Source organism: Sphaeramia orbicularis, chromosome 9, assembly GCF_902148855.1.
Source record: "Sphaeramia orbicularis chromosome 9, fSphaOr1.1, whole genome shotgun sequence".
In the NCBI taxonomy this organism is placed as follows: Eukaryota; Metazoa; Chordata; class Actinopteri; order Kurtiformes; family Apogonidae; genus Sphaeramia; species Sphaeramia orbicularis.
The window spans coordinates 29,027,881-29,047,453 of NC_043965.1; the positions used below are offsets into that span (position 1 = coordinate 29,027,881).

At 36.3% G+C, this 19,573-nt stretch overlaps 1 protein-coding gene across 1 annotated transcript; it reads right to left on the reverse strand.

Annotated features, from left to right (window-relative positions):
* Nucleotides 1-5,424: 5,424 nt before the first annotated feature.
* Nucleotides 5,425-14,757, reverse strand: LOC115426209 (uncharacterized). Its single transcript, XM_030144217.1, has 6 exons — nt 14,574-14,757; nt 12,669-13,072; nt 12,219-12,372; nt 9,917-10,036; nt 9,546-9,636; nt 5,425-6,779 (listed from the first exon to the last, which is right to left on the reverse strand). Exons 1-6 carry the CDS (start codon nt 14,755-14,757, stop codon nt 6,581-6,583), a joined length of 1,152 nt encoding a protein of 383 aa, XP_030000077.1. The 3' UTR covers nt 5,425-6,580.
* Nucleotides 14,758-19,573: the final 4,816 nt, after the last annotated feature.

Sequence of the window (19,573 nt, forward strand, 5' to 3'; positions counted from 1 at the left end):
AGACACTGGTGACCAAAATCATCTACTGATCTAAAATGTTTAATAACTTCTGTTACATTAATTCTATCAATACATGTACATAACTGGTGTAAAATGCAGTTTTTTCATCTTTTCATGGTCATCAAATATGACCCATTTGGATGTTCAGAGACTCTGTAGTGAACATGGAAACACTGTCATCTTCTATAACACTGATTCATCAGTAAAACCCATGGAGTTGGATCAATGACAGTGGATGGAGACACTTGTTTTATGTTCAGTTAATGATAGATTATGAATGATATATTTTACTGAAAAAGTCATTATCTTAATTTTTTTCTGTTTTGATATAATAACCTTTGAATTTACTCTGAGCTTTTATTAACATCTACGTGATCAGTAAATTTAATATGGAGAAAAATAATGATTTTCACTGGAAAAAATGCAATATCCAGAGGATAATATTATAATAAATGGTGATAACTCACTTCAGAAGGTTAAATCTACAGAAAAATTTATTCGGGAACTGCCACAAAAAGTAGCAACTTTTAACTTTATGGGTTAAATGATTCTGATTCTATTTCAATTCTTCTTTAAAACTTTCTTAAGCTGCATATCTTGCAACATTGCTATCGAGAAGATTTACACATATGAAAGAATTCACACAAGTTAAATATTATGGAAACCTATAATTAAGCAATTAACTTTGGGGGAAAAAAAATACAAGACCACAAAACACCACGTTAAAAAGTATAATCATGGTCTTGGATAGCTTGGATTTTTTTGTATTCGCAAAAATATTTGTGAGACCAACTTTAGACAAATCCTGTGTTGTTTGGAGTGTAAGAGCCATGTCTGGAGTATAAAGCCAAGCAGAAAATGAGTCTGCACACAGTGGTCAATCCTCTCATTCTGCTGGCCTCTTGAGTTTATGTTCCCAAAAGGAGGTCTGCTCCACTATTACACAGTGTACAGCAGTGCATTAAAGTACTATTTCAAGGTTGCAGGCATACTACAGTGTTCATGAACTAGACGAATGAGTCAATGGCTCTCAGTGCATAAATCAAATCAAGTAAACCTTGGTTTTCAAAGGCAGTGGTTCCTTGTTTTGTAGTAAATCTTACATTGAATATCTACAAAATATAGAGGTATGTAAACGGGCTTACGCTATACTTTAATATATTGCACTGTAATATACAGTAGTATGCAAAAGTCTTAGAGCACCTCTAGGTTTGTTGTTTTGCAGGGTTGAAATGAGTGTATACATTTTTTTCTTATTCTCTTTTCCTCAGACACAACAAGAAAATACAGGGGAAATGTGCAGAACCTTAAAACACACACACACACACACACACACACACACACACACACACACACACACACACACACAAACTGAAACCAACTGAACTAAATGGGTTTTAAAAGTTAAAGTGACTATTCAGCATGACCCCTGACCCCATGACACACAAACAGTTAGAAACGTCTGAAACATCTGACATGTGTTGACTGAAATCTGGTACAAAACATCAGAAAATTAATGCAATAAATCTCATATTTTCTGAACAAAAGGGTTAAAAGCATGTTAAGCACAAAGGGATGTCACACTAAATACTACCACTTTGGTTTATAGAAACTGTTTTCCCTGAAACTTTTGTTTTTACTGTTCTACCAAACATTAATAAAGATCGTATCTTAATACAGAGACTGAGATACAGTATGTGTGGTCACTATAACATTACTAAACCAGCAGAACTAATGTTGGCCTTGGACTTTTGCACAGTACTGTATATTGTGAACCTTATCCAGAATAGTCCTTATTACTATGTAAGGGTTGTACAATTACAGACTTGAGCAAGACTTGCACTGACAATTAATTAAATTCTGTTTCTGTAAAGGTGTGGCAATAGGAGTGGAATTCTGATTCACAGTTCCCTGGAATAACTTGGAAAAAATCTAAATTCATTGTCTAAACTCGTCAGTTGTAAAATTAGGTTTTCACCGACATGACACAATCTGGAGTTAATGTCTTAAACCTGCAAAACACCCAGCATGGTCCTTTAAAAAGCTTGTTTGCACAGCATCCACCAACCTCAAGGCTATGGACATGTGTTTTTTATCATGAGCTGCTCTGCTGAATAGAATATTCTGCCTAAGCCTCCACTGGAATTCCACCATTAGACCAGAATTGATGTATTATGGTTTGGTTTGGTACGGTATTGTTTCAGAAATGCTTCACCCTTTTTATTTTTATTATTTTGGACTCTGTGAGATGCACCTGGTTTTAAATGTGGCAGCTTTCCTTTAGCACATTTAAGGCACCAAATTTATCTGGATTCACTGGGTTTGGTTAGTACTGATCGTCAACAGGTGCACATACAGATTATTCTTTCTGTGTTGACAGTCACAAAACAGAAATACAAGGTATAGCAATGACATTTTAAGCAGTTCCTCCACACTTTTACACATTAGAGATTAGGCACATAAACTTGTTTTATTAAATCTTGCAACAAAACCTCCTGCAAAAAACAGCCATTCCTCTCTACATAGAATGTCTTCATGTCAAAAGTGTATAATGCTCTCAATATAACATCCTACATACCTACCATACTCCTTTTCATAGGAACTGATACTGAGATACCTGTAAAATCTCCATTATATCCCCCAGGCCAGGTTGCTCATGCCAGGGTTTCATCAAAGCAGCTGCTCCTGGCTTGTCTTCAACAGTGTATAACACATTTTCACAGCAACAACAAGCAGATGGATATGTGGGAAACACTGGCATTCTTCAAAGTTATATTACAACGTCTGGTGGGCTGATATGCCAACATTTGTGGGTCAGAACTGGTCATTGCAATAAATCGTTCAGGTAAAACACTGCAATTTAAGAAATGCAGAAATCAAAAAGAAACAACTGTTGTATAGACTTCCGCTGTGATTCTGCATAAACCTTGTGTTTTACATTGCAATAAAATGTATCTTACATAGTTATATGGAATGTCTGGTTCAGACTGTGACTCTAATGACCTGTTTTGTTTTTACATAGGATGAAACACCTGAGGGAAGAGTTTCTACCATGTGCAGACCATGTGCGATAGTAGCCCTATTTGCTCTGTAGTTAAGAAGCTACAGTGAATACAGTTTAGGAGGATAATGAGGGTTGAATACAGATGTTTGAGAGAAATTGATGATTCCTGTTCATTTAGAATATTTTATTAGAAATATCTGACCTGGACAGACAGAAACAGAATATGAGCACATACACGTGTTGTCTTTCCACAGTCTTTACGAGACATTGCATTGACTTATATTCATTTCCTGCAGACTTACTCTAACCTCAACAATAACTACAACATGCTCCCCATGATCCCATTATGGGGGACAAGTACTTTGTCCCCTAAAGGGACACACAGGCATTTATATCACCATAACATGCTACAAGTAACACTCATTACACGCTCTTTGTGGTTTTGAGCATTAAAAGACCTGTCACTGAATAATAATCAATAAGCACAGTCATGTATTTAACTCATATGAAGTCTTAAGATCTTGTAATGTTAATTGCCTTTTATAAAGCATCTTTGTAGCTGGTGCACAAAGAAATTGAGTGGAGAATTTTGTGACGTTTAGGGAAAATGATCAACTTCCATTACCCTGTGAGTCAATGACAAAAACAATGGCCATAGTATGCCAGTATGTTTTTGTTTGACTGTTGTGTCTTGTTGAGAAGAAAATAGAGTGCTCATAAATCTACTCAGATCACATCTGTTTGTTGTTGCTTGTATGTCTTCCTCTTCCTCCCTTTCATCCCAGTTTTAGTGCAGATATGTCATCCACACAACTTTACAATTTTACTCTCTCTCACTGGCTGACTGGTATTTATCTACAAAAACCCAAACTACTCTTCCTAAAGGTCATACGATGGTCAAGGCACCTCGTGAATCCTGCTTTGTCTGGTTTCACTGTCTCGCGGTACAACTGTATCGCTTAGGGCGATGACGCAGGATTATTATTGTGGTTACTTTTACTGTCTTCAGTGTCTGTGAGAAACTGAGGGTTTACATGGCCCAGTATCCAGCTTTGGATGGCTCCAAGACTGTTCCTATTTATTTTGAACCTATTTTACATATTGGTGAGCTAAAGAAAATATTTCATAAGATCAGACAATGACAGTTTGATCCATTTTAATAGCTTGGACCACAAAAGAAAACCCTTAGAGAAAACCATTTTTAACAAAGCAAAGAACACACAAACTAAAAATTTCCAAATGGATTGCTTTGTCTGGAAACCGTGGAACCAGATAATGTATACGATGTACCAAGACTGCTGAGTCAGTACTCTGACACACCCATTTAATTCATACAGGTGGCAACTTCTCACCTCACCTGTAAAAAAAACACGTCCATGCACATACAAAACATTATGTCATTATTGGAAAGTGACATTTTTCCTGATGTGTTATGTTTCAGCTCTACTGTTGAAACACCTGATTTGAAGTAGTGTCAGGGAGTTTAAAATGTTAACCTTTACCTTTACGGTGTTTCAGGGTGTTCACTGGAGCAGTGCAGGAGGACAATGATAGGGTTCCTCCACAATCCAGCCAATGTGTATGCAAACCCCTGCAAACTGCAGGAACAGTCAGGACAACCATTGTTATGATGGACAATAACTTAACAGAAAACATGCCACTTTCCAAGAGCACAGTAACATTTTGTGGCGGCTCTGCAATAAAAACCAGACAGTAAATGGATGATGAAAAGTAGGAAAAAAATTGTTTGGTAACTTATAGGATACTTTTGTTAAAAAAGGAAAAAAAAAAAAAAAAACATTGTGTTTTTTTGTCATCAGGCATGTGGATGTGGTTTGGAAGGGTGTGGGATGCCATGTCATTTTCAGAGTACTGTGTGCTGTTCATTAAACTCTGTGCCCTCTCATTAGTATAAATGCTACCAGCAGCAGGGACAACATGTCAGGTTTTTACCAAAAAAGAACATGTCATTTCAACACATATATTAACAGAACTCAGTCTTTTAGATTATACTAGAGAAGGAATGGTGCCTTTCTTCTTTCTGTCAGTGTTTGTTCAGACACAGATCAGCTCATTACGGTTGAAATAAAGAACAGATCAAATTAACCTGCCGAACAACACCCAAGCCTCTCCCAAAAACAGTAAAACAGCCTTTGGTTTTCTGCTGTAAACAGTCTCCTCCTGCTGGGAAGTTTCCGTGCCACAGGGAAAAGCCCTCCATCAACACCACCATTAACTTAACATATCTGTGATTATTACATTCCTACAGACGGCAACTGGTGCATTTGTCAACAATCAACACCTCCCCCCTTAATGCAGGATCATAATAAACTATGCAAATGATGAAGGGGCTACAGGTTTATAACAGCTGCAGAGGTACATATAATATCACATGAATATAAAACAGTCCAACTCAGATGGCGGTATTTCTCATTTTATTATGAAGTTAACAATGTAAAAAGTACAGATCTTTTTAAGTTAAAAAAAAAAATTAGTAAATGTAAAATATTTTTCATCTATGTTAAAGAACATATGAATGAAATGGAAAAAAACAATGTCCACTCAAGGTCCATTTACTCAATGGTCCCAATGGTTTTGGCAGAGTCACACAGCGTTCATGGTCTTAAGCTGCCATGAGGATGTAGTCCTTACAGTAATACAGTAATAACAAAAATATAGAGAAGATTGAAAGCTCAAGTGGACCTTGACTGAAAGTTATTTTGCTGCTTAATGTTTCCAAAGCCAAAAAATACAATCCAAATATCATTTTTTTTAAAGTTTAGAGACATCAATATTAACTCAAAGTGCATTAAAAATGAAGTGAATAAAACTGAAGATGAACAATTCCATCTAAAGTGGTCTGCAAGATAGATTTGTTTTCTAAGGTTACAAATATAAAGTACACTTCAAGTAGTATTTCTTGTAACAGATATAGGTGACTGAAATCTGCAACTACAACTGTAGTACTATTCTGTTAATTCAGATATTAAAGGCATGTCAAAAGCCAAGGTGTGTATTGATTTGTTCTTAATAGAGTTGACAGATTAATACAAAGCACATACTGACACACACCTGAGCTGAATCTAAAGCACAAAAAAACATGTAACCAGGACAAAACAAATCTTTACTTAGTGGAGCTGGGTTTAGGGAAATAAAGATTAGTATTCTGCGTATGTTTCCAACTAAAAGCCTAACTTTAATCTAACCGGTGGTTTTGTTAAGCCCTTAAACGGTACCCATAAGAAGCCTTCAAACAAAGACTGAATGCTATAAAATTCTCTCCAAAGTCCTGTCATCCAATAAGCTTTCCCTCACTTTCTCAGCAGAAAAACACTCAATACCTCTGAAAACCCCTCATCCATCTCAAATCAATTTCCCAGTTCTGGAAGATTCCCAACAATTTTTATCTTCTCTGGCACCCAAGTCATTCAGATGTTTTGAACTTATTCCATGGACTTTCCAGAAACTTTGTGAAACGATCTAGTATGTGCCATGAAAAGACTATTCAATAACAAAACATTTGGACTTTTCTTTGAACTTTTCTTTAACCTTTACACACAAACACTCTTGTAACCTTCACGCCTCATACAGCGGAGTAACAGTACCATCCTTCCACTCGATCAGGATTTCTCCTCGTTGTAGAGTGGGGGAGGAGTGTGGGAGGCGCATGGCATGTTCTGTCAGAGGTGCTCGTTCGCTGGGCATCGGAGAACCAGGAACACTCACCTCCTGCCTGGGCGTGTATGACTTCAGAACACACACCACCTTCTTCCTTCTGGCAGCGCATGACAGGAAAAAGAAAAAGACACAGGATGGGTGGAGGTACAACCTTATTCCTTTTGTTAGAGAGCTCTTTGAAATGCCTTGCCCACGTTCCTATTTATTTATGAACTCTCTCTAGGGTTTATATTTATGAAAGCTCTAAGGCTGGCATTGGTTGTGTGTAGACGCTGATACAGTTTCTTCATAATATGTTTTTGAAAATGGATAAGTTCAATAGATTTCTACTGATATTACATACCAGGATTGAAGTTTGTTAAAGGGGTCATATTTTGCTAAACCCACGGTTATTAGTCTTTGGTACATTTATTTGTGTATTTAGGCCCTAATAGTTCATAAGGTTTGAATTTGAACCCTCCAGGTGTTGCAAAGCTATCTTTATATTCATTTCGGCAAAAATCAAGTGGATTTCTACAACCCGCTTTAATTCCTGCTTAATTTCTTACGTTTTATAACTAGTTATGTCACAACATTTGCACATATAAGGTCAAGACTTCCGACGAACATTTCTCCAAGTACGTCATAATTGTTTAGCAGCAGCAGCGGTTGTAGTAAAAACTGAAAATATGCTCAAATTTCGAGCCGATTACCTAAAATGTTCAGTTGTTGGTTGTATTAATGAACACGAGTGGCTGAACGGGACAGAGCAGCACGGTCAACAAGCTGGAAGGAGTGGGGTCATTTGCATTTAAAGGGCCAGCGCTCGAAAGGACTTTTCTGGTGTCATTACTCAGAAATAGGGTTGAAGATGGACCTGTGGAGTTTAATTAATGAAGAATTCAGACCCAAGCATAGCATTTACAGTTTATGTAGATCAAAGGGAAATGTTTTAAAATGCATAATTCTATTTAAAAAAGCAAAATATCACTCCTTTAAGTGTTTCAGTCTTTTGCACAGAAGTAAATTCTGAAAATAAATATGGTGTTTAATATTGGCTCTACACAACAGTATAATTCAGGAAGGGCCTTGGATATTATATTTTCTGATAATAATGGCATGCTTTTTAGTGGTAGTAGTAGTAATTTATTTGTCCATTTAACAGAACATGATATATACATACAGTACATACAGTTTGGATTTCTATATTAAACATTTTTATTACATTTATATTACAGGGTGCTTGCTGTTTATACAAGTAAAAATTCCACACTTTTTCCAAACTTTTTCAAACCTGCAATTTTTTTCCCCAAGACCTTGACTTTATGTACTTTTATACTTGTGTGCCTACTTTTTTGGTTCAGATTCTACCTGTTGTGTGTAGTAGAAAAGTTTGTTTTAATAAATGTATGAATGAACGAATGCATAATTAGCAGGAAATTATGTTTTACATATGAAAATCACAAAAATGCATGGATATCACACAAACAAGTTTCACTACAATCATTCCAGTACTGACCCATTAGCCAAATCATATCAGTTTTTTATATGCTTCCTCATGTATTTCTTATCTTACAAGATTATGTGCCTTTGAGTAGACTCTAAAATTTGACTATGAGAGAAATTTTTTTTCAAACTTTATTAAGGCTTTCACACAAAATCCCACACTTTTCAAGGTCTGGATAACAGCATCTCAAGATTTCATACTTTTTAAGATTTTCAAGACCTGCACAATCCCCCTGTTATTACCTAATTTCATTGTACACACAATGACAATAAAGGCAATTATATTCTATGCTAAATGTATGTGTTGATATCAGTGGCGATTTCTCATAGACTGCAAGGGAAGCTCGGCTTCCCCTAAAATTATGAAAATTAAATGGTTAAATATGTTCGGTTGTGTTGACATTTCATTGACTACAAATGTGTTAGAACACGTTCATCTCAAAGACGAGTTCGTTCAGAATCAGCTTTATCACAAATCAACGGACTCGATGTTGTTCACTTCTCATACATTCCTGTTGCGCTGTTTTCTCATTCGATCTCTGCTCAGTGCATTTGCCCGTAGACGCCGGGCGTCCATGCACTTCAATGGGACTGAGTGGAACAGATTTTTTCATTGCCTCAAAACTGGACGGTAATTGGATAAATGCCACGATGTTGTCCCGCCCCCAGACACTCGGCGTCTCTGGGGGTGAATGGAGCTGTGGGCAGAGCTCGGCCGGGCTGGACACTGGGCTTCCACATGCTGATTGGAGAATCAGTCAAAAGGCTGAATCCCATTTGATTGACAGCTATTTTGAGCTCTACTCCTTCACTTGACACAGTTCAGTTTAATACCGTCGTGCATTCTGCTGTGAAATCGAGAGAGAAACCACTACCAAATTACTTGTTCATTTCTTGCACTGTGAATAAAACACACTCATTGTTCTTCCTTGTTTCAATTTAACATAATTTCACCGTTTTCTTGTTTACTTGGTAAACAAGGTCACTGACCATTTTCTTAAAAAGGAACGGAGGGCCAACTTTATGTTTAAATAACTTAACAATTTTTTTTTAATGTAACCCGACAATGAACTTTCCCTCTCTGAAAGATGAGCAGCCGCCACTGATTGATATCATAATCACTTTTTTTCATGTTTTCAATATTATTTCAAAAAGAGCAGCTGAAATGCAAGAATTTTAGACCTGATCGGACAATGAAGTACCGATCTCACATTGTTGAAGGAATTAGCACATAGGTAACTGAAAGGTACTCCTTGGAAATAAAATACTTAAATAAATAACTGACTATCAAGGTTTTAATTCATTGATGTTATCCTGAGCACCTGTTTTACCTATTTTTATCCAAGTTGTGTGGTGATGTGTCTGTTTAGGAACTCACCTATTGGCGTAAACATTAAGGACCAGAATCACGGTGCCCAGGACCAGAGCCAAGGAGCTCAACACCAACATGGTTACTTTCCAGGCCATACCTACAAACAAGGCAACCCAAACGAAACATCTCAATTTACAAGACATATTTACAGATTTTCTTAAACATAATCATACACTGTTAACATTTACATCAAGCTGCAAATAAATATACACATAAATCCCAAGCCCAATGTAAACATCCTTATAGCTTCCTAGGAGACCTACGCCACCTGGTGGTGATAAATTATTTATACAAAGCAAATGGTTTTCTCTTCATGCCAGTCTACATACATTACAGAATCAACCACTTCCACTTGTACAAAAGGACAACACACATACCATAGTCCATACTGAAGAATATCATGGTAGGATCTGCTGGGGATTTAGTACTCAGAACTGAAAGAGACACCTCATTTATAGAATATGTTCCCGTGACCCCAGCATCTGTTACACCTTCAACTAGACAGGAAAGAAAAAAGAAAAAGGCAAAACATCAGATTTTTGGGAGACATACAGAGAGAGAGACAGCCGTCACACTGTCCCCTTCCAGTACTGAGGGGGACACAAATTCTTATTGTACTAGTCACAACATGAATCAGCTCTGCCATGACTGTTTTATTGTGGAGTTTCTGGCTGGCTTCCAGGATAGGGAAAATATTGAATGGTCAAAAGCACACTTAACCAAATTAAATCTAGCATCAGGCTGGGCAGCATGATCTAATCTGATCTACAGTCTGTGTAATGTATGATGATAGCAGATAAAGCACCTGGGATTTGGATGCATCAAAAATACGGACTGTTTTGGGTATGTTTTGTGCTATAATTTCATGCTAATAACAGTCACCACCAAAATCATACTATATATTCTGTCGACTATTCTTGGTTAGTATCCGTGTTTATGTTTTTAAATCACAGAATCTTATCAATCTTATGTATGGAAACAGGGTTGAAAATTTGTCATTAGCAAATAACCTATTTTTATTCTAATACTGTATGTCTATGATAGTCACACCTTAATTTTTATCTCAAGAAGGTCATGATGCCCTGTGTTAAAAAAGTTTGACATTGTTTAGCCTCAAATTTCATGTCAGATCACACAACACAATGCTGCTAATGACAGTGCTTTAGCAGATCTAACATTAATAATAATAATAATAATAATAATAATAATAATAATAATAATAATGATAAGAAGAAGAAGAAGAAGAAGAAGAAGAAGAATACCAAGTGGTGCCGGGCACAACAAACCCCACCCCTTGCACTATTGTAGCTTATTTTGTCATCAGTCCAGCTGATGTCATCATGTCTATGCATGTGCTGATGTCAGTATATCAATTGCCTCTATATATGTGCCAAGTGATTTAAAGAAATCAAATAAATTGAAACTAAATTGATGTTTTTATAGACATTTGAAATTTTACCCATTTTAAGTACATGGGAAAAAAGATTTTAAAAATTCCTAAAAATTTTTAACTTTGACCCATTTTTCCCAAAATGTAATCACATCTGTTCTGGGTCACTGGTAATGTATAAACCCAATTTGGTATGAATTCAACCAAGAGTTTTGCTGCTAGAGTGTTAACAAACAAACCAAACCTAAAACAATACCCCTTGCCTCTCCTTCGGGGGTGGGGTAGTCATCATCATCATCATCATCATCATCATCATCATTATAACAACATCCATTAAATTCTACCAATAGGGAGCAGAATCTGAAGGACAGCCCCCATGTCCCTTACAGTGCACTTCAACATTCAATTTAAGACCTTGTGGATGACATTTACAGCTCTTAACAGTCTGGCCCCTTTATATATTACTGACTGTATTCACTTGCATTCAGCTCGTAGGCCCCTTAGACCTGACAGTAAAGCTCTGTTTGAAGCCCCTCCTACACGCCAACAACAAGTTGAAGGTAGTGAGAACTTTTGCATTTGCTGCATAGTTGTGGAATGAGCTGCTGTTAGACACTATATGCACTCCTTCTATCTCTACTTTTTAATTTCTTAATACTCTGTGTGATATTTCTTATTTTTTATTTATTTTTTTTTCTCATACAGTCCCTTTTGCACTAAGTATTTTGCTGCTAAATATTAACTGAGCTGCTAAACTGATTTTCATTGTTCTTGTGACAGTGACAATAAGGATCTATTCTATTCTATTCTATTCTAGATTAAAAACAGGTAACTTGATAAAGCAATGGTTATTAGAACATATTCTGTGTCTATGTATGGATATTTTTTTTTTACCTCTTTCACCTGTTCATTCATTATTTTGAAGTAGGCTTAAATGAAAGGAAAGGCCATCAGTGGCACTGATATATAAACTTTGACCACACACTGTTTTTCTAATGCTTGTGCTTTGTGAAATACAGAAGTGAAAATAATAAATAAGGCCATACAACTGTTTGGATGTTAAACATAAGTCAGTGAGCAGAGCCCCATAATGATCAAAACATTAAAAATATCAAAACTAGAACAATAAGAATAGCCACAACAAAGCTAATCATGAACTCTCACAAAGCACACCTCCTTGTGTACAGGCTTCAATTGAATCCAACATGAAACTTGCACACAAAAACCACACAGAAAAATGTACACGAAATTTAGACTAAGAATCTACATGAATGTGATCAAATCCTTACGATGTTGAGCCTGCTCATCCACAGCAGAAACAGCAGTGTGAGAAACCACAGGTTCTGATGATTTCCTCAGATGGTTCTCAGGTTGGTCTTGGTGATGTTTGCTATCTCTTCCGTTGCACAATGTCTGGCTGTCAAGTGCCCGCCACCTGCTTCCCTGCTTGAATAAAAGGTAAGGCATTAAAAACAAACAATGACTATCATTTTGTACTCACTTGTTCAGTTTCAGTTTATTGTCATTGCCATAAAGATGAGATGTCGTTTGACCACCCGACAGTTGGCCTCACACCCCAGTGCTCAGCCAGTGCAACAGCTTCTCCATAAAGTGCACAATGTGAATCCCACACATATTTACAGTACATTCAATATACATTCATATATATTAGTAAATACTTACTTGGTAGATAATTCTTAAATAATCTGAATAAGAGAGAAGGAATACAGTATCCTCACCTGCTTATGTTCCCTTGAAAGAAAGACCAACGTGGATTCTTGTGTGGCACTTAGATGTAGACCATTCTCGATCAAAGTAAGGTGGCCTTTCTTGGAGCAGGACCAAGCCTGATTACTGGCCTCTCTGTCCAAATCCAGTGCTGCCAATCCACCACCAGTTTCATCAGTCTGAGCCCTGAAGATGCAGGGCTTCAGGTGGACACCCTCATACTGTCCTCCAGGAGCACTCAGACACTCCCCAGTGTGTTGACTGCTCAGCGCTTGGTTCTCAGGCAGCCAACGCCATTCCTGTGTGGATGCATGTGGACTGCAGTCCCCCAGTGACACCCGACCTCCCAGAGTCCCATCCTGCACCTGTAGACATCTACCCAGGAGCTTGTTCTGAATCTTTAAAGCAGAAGCTTCTGTTGTGGGAGAGACATGAGGAAAAAGGCATGGTCAAAACTACACAGATAAAGGTTATCGGCACATTTTTAATGGTGCAAACAGACTGTTTTGACACTACTATGTTTTGTGCATGGATATAACTTTATAATGTTTAAAAACATTTAATTATTTCCTTCAGAATGACATTACAGGGCTTCAAAAAAAACTCTTAAGCTTTGTCTCTTTCCTTTATATAATCTGCTTCTGTAGATTTATGGCAATTTTTCATCTTTATGTCTATGTATAATTTACACACCTTTTCCTATTGATGCAGCACACATTCATTATTTGCTTCAGATTTAGCACCACTGTGCTGTCATACTACTACACACTGTAACCTTTAATTTGTCGATTTTAGCCTATTTTGTTAATGTTACTGTGTTCAACATTATTGCCCATGATACTGGCTACATCGTACTTAATCTTTCAGACATTTCTCTAAGTCAAAATATATTATTGGTCAGGGTCAGTTTGCATTAACCCTTGTGAATCCCTCTAATTTACAACCCACTGGGACCCTCAAGCTGAAAATGTTCACACACAAAAAACTGCTGTAAAATCACATGTCAATAATTTTTCAGTTTCTTTTCTGAATTTCTTCCAAAAGGCTTCTAATTTCAGTTACTCTTAAAGGTCAACTATGCATTACTGACATTTTTTGCACCCCCTGGGGAATCCTCGAGCCAAAAATGTACACACAAAAACCATCATATATCAATATTTTTTCTGCTTTCTTTTCTTGCATAAATCTCTTAAACCACTTCAGCTCTGCTCAAAACAACCAAATGTCTATTACATGTGATAGGAGTCTTGGATATGTCAAAGTAGCAACAACTTTTGATAAAAAAAAAAAAAAAAAAAAAAAAAAAAAAAAGTGGTTTCAATGTAAGTTAATGAGGGTTTTTTTTGCCATGAGGGTTCTGCACTGCACAAAAACTATTCATGCAATGAAAAAAGTGGTATTGCTAATCTTTGACATGTCCAAAACTGCATAAAAAAACGATTTCACATCCCTCCATCATGTATTATTTATATATATATATATATATATATATATATATATATATATATATATATATATATATGTGTGTGTGTGTGTGTGTGTGTGTGTGTGTATAAAAACATTTGCCATTAAAGGGTTAAAAAAAAAAATCCTTAAAAATGATTAAACATTTGGTGGTTTGATGTAAAGTCTAAACAGTAACTGACATTAGATTCAATAAATACGTCTAAAAATAAACATTCTTATATAAATCCATGCTATAAACTGTAACAGTCATAATGATCACCGAATAAAAAAATAAAAGTGATTAAAATGTACAAAAGGGTTAAGATGCAGTAAACATCATTTTAGACGTAAAGCCACGTACGAGGCTAATTCACGTAACTAGAAAAAAGTCGTAAAAATGCAACTCCTCTCTCTGGGTTTCACTATAGTTTAACTTTTGGAGCTATCTTTTGCTAATTGACTTCCCTTACCTCTACAAATAAGGAACAGAAGGACACAGACAGGGAGCTGCCGTCCAGCCATGGCGATGGCGATGACAGACGCAGATAGTCCGGACTCTGTCCCACACTCCCGCAGACATCTATTTAGCAACAGTAGCAACAAGTGCAGGAGGGCGGGGACAAACCTTGGTGCATCCCGCCCCTGCGCATCCATCATTTGGATGGATCAACAGCGGGAAGGGGTGGTGAGGAATTCCTGCTAAAACTATTAAAGGGGACACGCTGCTTCCCAAAGTGGAGATTTTACAGAGCTTAAAAAAATACCTATAGGCCTGAGTTTGTTTTCACAGATCAGTGACTGTTGAATGGAAAAGATACTCCCTACTTACACATAGTTTTTTCTTTTTTTCCTTTTATTTGGTTATCTGCCTTCTTTTCAGTGTTTGGGCATAAAACAAAAATATTAATTTGGCATTTAGAGCAGACAACAGATATATGATATATGTACATATGATGTACTGAATGCGAATGTCTGATACTGAATGTCAATTTGAAAAAATAAATTGTTTAGAAAAAAAAAAACAAAAAAACACCATTATCATTCATTCATTCTCAAAACTGCAATGACAATTTTAAATTAGTTATGATCGCTCCCACTTGTGGCTATTTCTTCTGCAGTACAATAAGAGGTCAGTTTACAGAAAAAAAAAACCTCTCTGTGATTATTTGTTTTCAGTTTTGCATATTCTATTAAGTTTCCTTCCCCTTACTCTGGAGAACATGCTGAGGTTTTCCGCAGTTTATACAAATGTGCTTACCTCTGTGGGAGGCAAGAAAATCTGTTTACAACTACTGTGCCACGACTCCATGGACTACCAATTAGATTTAAAGATCATAAATCTGTTAAGAGAAAATAGTGTTCAGAGCTGAATAGGATTGCCCACTTGTTTCGGTGAGAAATGGGACAGCTTTTGTGGCCTGCGTGGTCACATGATGTTTTTCTGTATCATGATGCACCACAAAGAATGTGGGAAGTCTTGATCAAAATACATGTACTTAAGACTATCCAAATTTAGATGAAGTATCGAAACTATGCCCTTTAACAAATATATTTTGATAATAAAAAAGAAAAAACACACAAAGACGGTATAGGTGAGGAGTGTAGAATCGCACATAGATTTTACAAGAAGTGGCACAGTAATAAAACATATCACAGAGGCAGAGGAAAGGGGGAAGTGAGCGGTTCTATGTCTATATAGGAAATGAGTTGAATGTCATTTATGTGGAGTTTGAAGCCTACAACACAGATTCCTGAAAAAAAAAAAAACTGAACTAGCACATGATGAGAATTATGTGCAATAACGCATAAACATATTTCTCATTCTCTTTTCTTCAAATAGAAGAAACATCAGGACATATATGCACAGAATTAAAAGACGCACAGAAAACCTGAGCTAAATGGGTTCTAAAGGTTAAAGTCACTATTTAGTGTGACCCCTGACCCCATGAAAAGAAGCAGCACAAACAGTTAAGAAGCATATGACGTGTTGAATCAAACATGGTTATAAAATGTCAGAAAATTAAAGCAATAAATCTCAATCTCATCATCTCAAAAAACATTAAGTGCAAAGGGAGGTCACATGAAGCTTTTTTTTTTTTTTTTTCCAAAAACCATTGTTTTTACGGCTATACACACTCCCCATATGTCCAGATTGCATCTTAATACAAAAACTGGGACATGAATATGTGTATCATTACTATTTCCAAGAATTCAACATTACACCCATCCATTAGGTTCTGCTAGACCTCAGTCTGATGATTCATGATTGTTTGTTCATTATTTTCCTTTATTTTATTTTTTATTGATCTGATGAAAAAAGTGAAGGTCCTCCTGGGGATCAATGAAGTTCATCTGTATCTGTATCCATTATACTGCCTCAATGATTACACAGCAGAGCTCTCACTACATTTTGACTGCTCAAAAATCATCTAATTATAGTAAGACTATGGGACAAATCTTCACCTGACACCATTCCATTTCTTGCTACACAATCATCACCCATCTGGCAAATAAGGGCAGTAATATCAGAATGTATGTCATTGATTATAGCTCTCTTTTCAGTGCAACCATTTCTTCCAAACTCATGCCAAGTCTACACAAAACCTTGACCTCATTCTTTTGTTGTGCAGCTGGATAACAGACTTCAGAGTTTATCTTGGCAAGAATGATTCTTACACTCTCATGAAAACAGGCACCCTCGAGTACTCAGGATAATACTGTCCATCCTGTTTACAAAACACTGTATTGCTGCATTAGCGCGCAGAGGGCTATCATTAAAATGAGCAGATACGGTCCTTGACCACTGATAATAAGGCAGCCTGAAGGAAGAAAGAGCTGTGAGTGAGGATACAAAAATGCCTCCACGTCTTTTTTGCATCTGTGAAATATAAAAGAATCACATATACACTGATCATATATAACATTCTGACCACAGATAGGAGAAGTGTTATTAGTTTATTTACTTAGCTCATCACCAAATACATGGTATGGAACACAAACATTATGAAAAAGAAAAAATAATATACATTCAATAACAAAATTCACAGAAAAAGAGGTAAAACCCTTTTCAAAAAGGCGCCTAATTTATGGACTGTTTTTGGTTGTTCAGACTGAAGAAGCATTACAACTTTATGCATTGATGGATGCTGTAAGTAGTATTTTGGCAAATAGCTTTGCCTAAATTCAACAACCTGTACATTAATACATTCATTTTTTGTATTTTTTTTTTTAACTTGTCTTGTCCAGCATCATAAAAGCAGAATGGTAGTCTGGCTGCCTTTTTGTGCTGAACAAATTTGCTTTGCCAAGGGAAACTTCATAAAGTACATGAGGCTCCCCTTGATATTCCACTGTCTTTATTATGAATTTTGTTGAACCACATTTCCATACCAGACCTGACATGGAGGAACAGGGGGGATGATAAGAAAGGGAGTGAAGGGAAGGAAAGAGTGAAGGGGGGAGAAAAAGGAAGAAGTGTTGTGCTGTGCTGTTGTATCTAGACTAAGATGTTAGCAGCAGGTCCCTGAGAGGTAGAGTCTCTATGGATCAGACATATTTATCCAGCACCTCCCACTGATGATAAACTGTCCTGAGATTGGGATGTCCTTCATAGACCATTTTTGGTTGGTACAAACCACTGCAGACCCAACAAGACCTGTAGTTGTGGAGATGCTCTGACCCAGTCATCACTGTAACAATATGGACCTGGTCAAAGTCACTTAGTTCTTTACATTACTTAACTTCAAGGACAAAATGTTCCCCTACTGCCTAATATATCCAACCTAACGAAAGGTACTATTGTAATAAAATAATCAGTGTTATCAACATTTCAGTTTGTTTGTTTGTTAACATTCTAGCAGCAAAACTATTGGTTGAATTCATACCAAATTGGGTTTATAGATTGTCAGTGACCCAGAATAGACGTGGTCACATTTTGGGAAAAGTAGGTCAAAGTTAACATTTTTAAGGAATTTTTAATTTTTTTTTTTTTTTTTTACCTCCCATTTCCTTATAATGGGCTAAATTTCACATCTATAAAAACAATTTTGTTTCAATTTTTTTCAAACTTGGCACATACATATGCTGACATCACCACACGCATAGACATGATGACAACTGGATCAATGCCAAAATAAGCTACAATATGTGCAAGGGCTGGGGTTCGTTGTGCCTGGCACCACTTATGATCTATTTTTATAACTGAAACAGTATCTCAGTATTTTCAGTGCATCTCTGTGGCTCTAAAAGATGTACAGCAGATACCATTGCCTATTATCTGTGTTATTCTTCCTACTTATAAATTAGAATAATCACAAATGGAATTTTCATCGAGTGCTTTATAACAATTCCATGTGTTGCTGTGACATTAAAAAAGTCTCCCCTTTGCTGATCTGTCATCTCCGAGAAAGAAGTAATTTGAGGAACCTGTTGCATATTCTGGATCACCTCTAACAGATAGTATTTATCTGGTTTTGTTAAGCTTCATAAGGCATGGCAAGTTTGGTTGAAATGTTCGATGGAAACTATACAAACACAAATGTACTTAACAAAAAGGAATTTCACAAACAAAAAGAACACGGAAGGAAAAAAAATAGAAGCAAATCGGTTGAAGAATAAAACTTTAAAATATAAAATATGTACAATATGATTACAAAACACATAAAAATAAAAGAATTAATAAAATAATAATAATATAAAGCATTCTTTAAAATTTTAAATATATAGTAAATACATAAGAATAGCAACAGATTTCAGATTGAATAACAGGTACATGAGGATGCTGCGTCTATCAATATTTGCAGTTGTAAGAAGCATTCATGCATTATTTCCTTGTTGTAGCAAAAAAGCCAAATGCAGCTCCATTGTGTTCAGTTTGGACTACAGTGGACCTGAGCAAATACAGATCCACCTCCACTGACCTAGTCTTCTTGAATGTTAGAAGCCAATCACAGTTTAAACGCAAATGGAGATGAAAAGTGGTCCTCCTGAGACATTATGGCTATATTTTTTAGTTGACATAACATTGTTTGGGTGAGTGTTTTGATTTAGTTGGTGAAGGTAAAATCTGACTATTAGCATACCAAGATGTCAGAACTGGACATCACTACTTTTGTCTCAACTCACAACAAACTTTCAGTAAAAGTGCATGCAGCAACACATTTAACACTTTTTTCCTTAAGGTAACAGGTTAATTATTTCATAGCCTTGAGATGTCCAATGAAAACATGCTTCGTAATCTTCAGATAAGGAGGTATTGAACTCACTATCACAAGAAAACCACTACTGATTGTCAAATAATTACCTTGTGACCTTGAGATCGAGCCCTAACAAAATTACCTAACCTTCAGGTTTCAAGGCTCTAGAGTAATCAATAAGAGACTACTTGTACTGATTATTTTGGTTGGCAGTGTAAAACAAACAAACAAAAAAAAAAACCATGATAAACAAAGGTAAGTGAATCTGAACTATC

Coding starts and splice junctions, on each gene's coding strand:
- LOC115426209 (XM_030144217.1), bottom strand. CDS start 14,757: ATGGATGCGCAGGGGCGGGATGCACCAAGGTTTGTCCCCGCCCTCCTG. Junction 12,373..12,668: donor TTTCAAGGGAACATAAGCAG/GTGAGGATACTG, acceptor TTATTCAAGCAG/GGAAGCAGGTGGCGGGCACT. Junction 6,780..9,545: donor CTTAATGTTTACGCCAATAG/GTGAGTTCCTAA, acceptor ATGCGCTGCCAG/AAGGAAGAAGGTGGTGTGTG.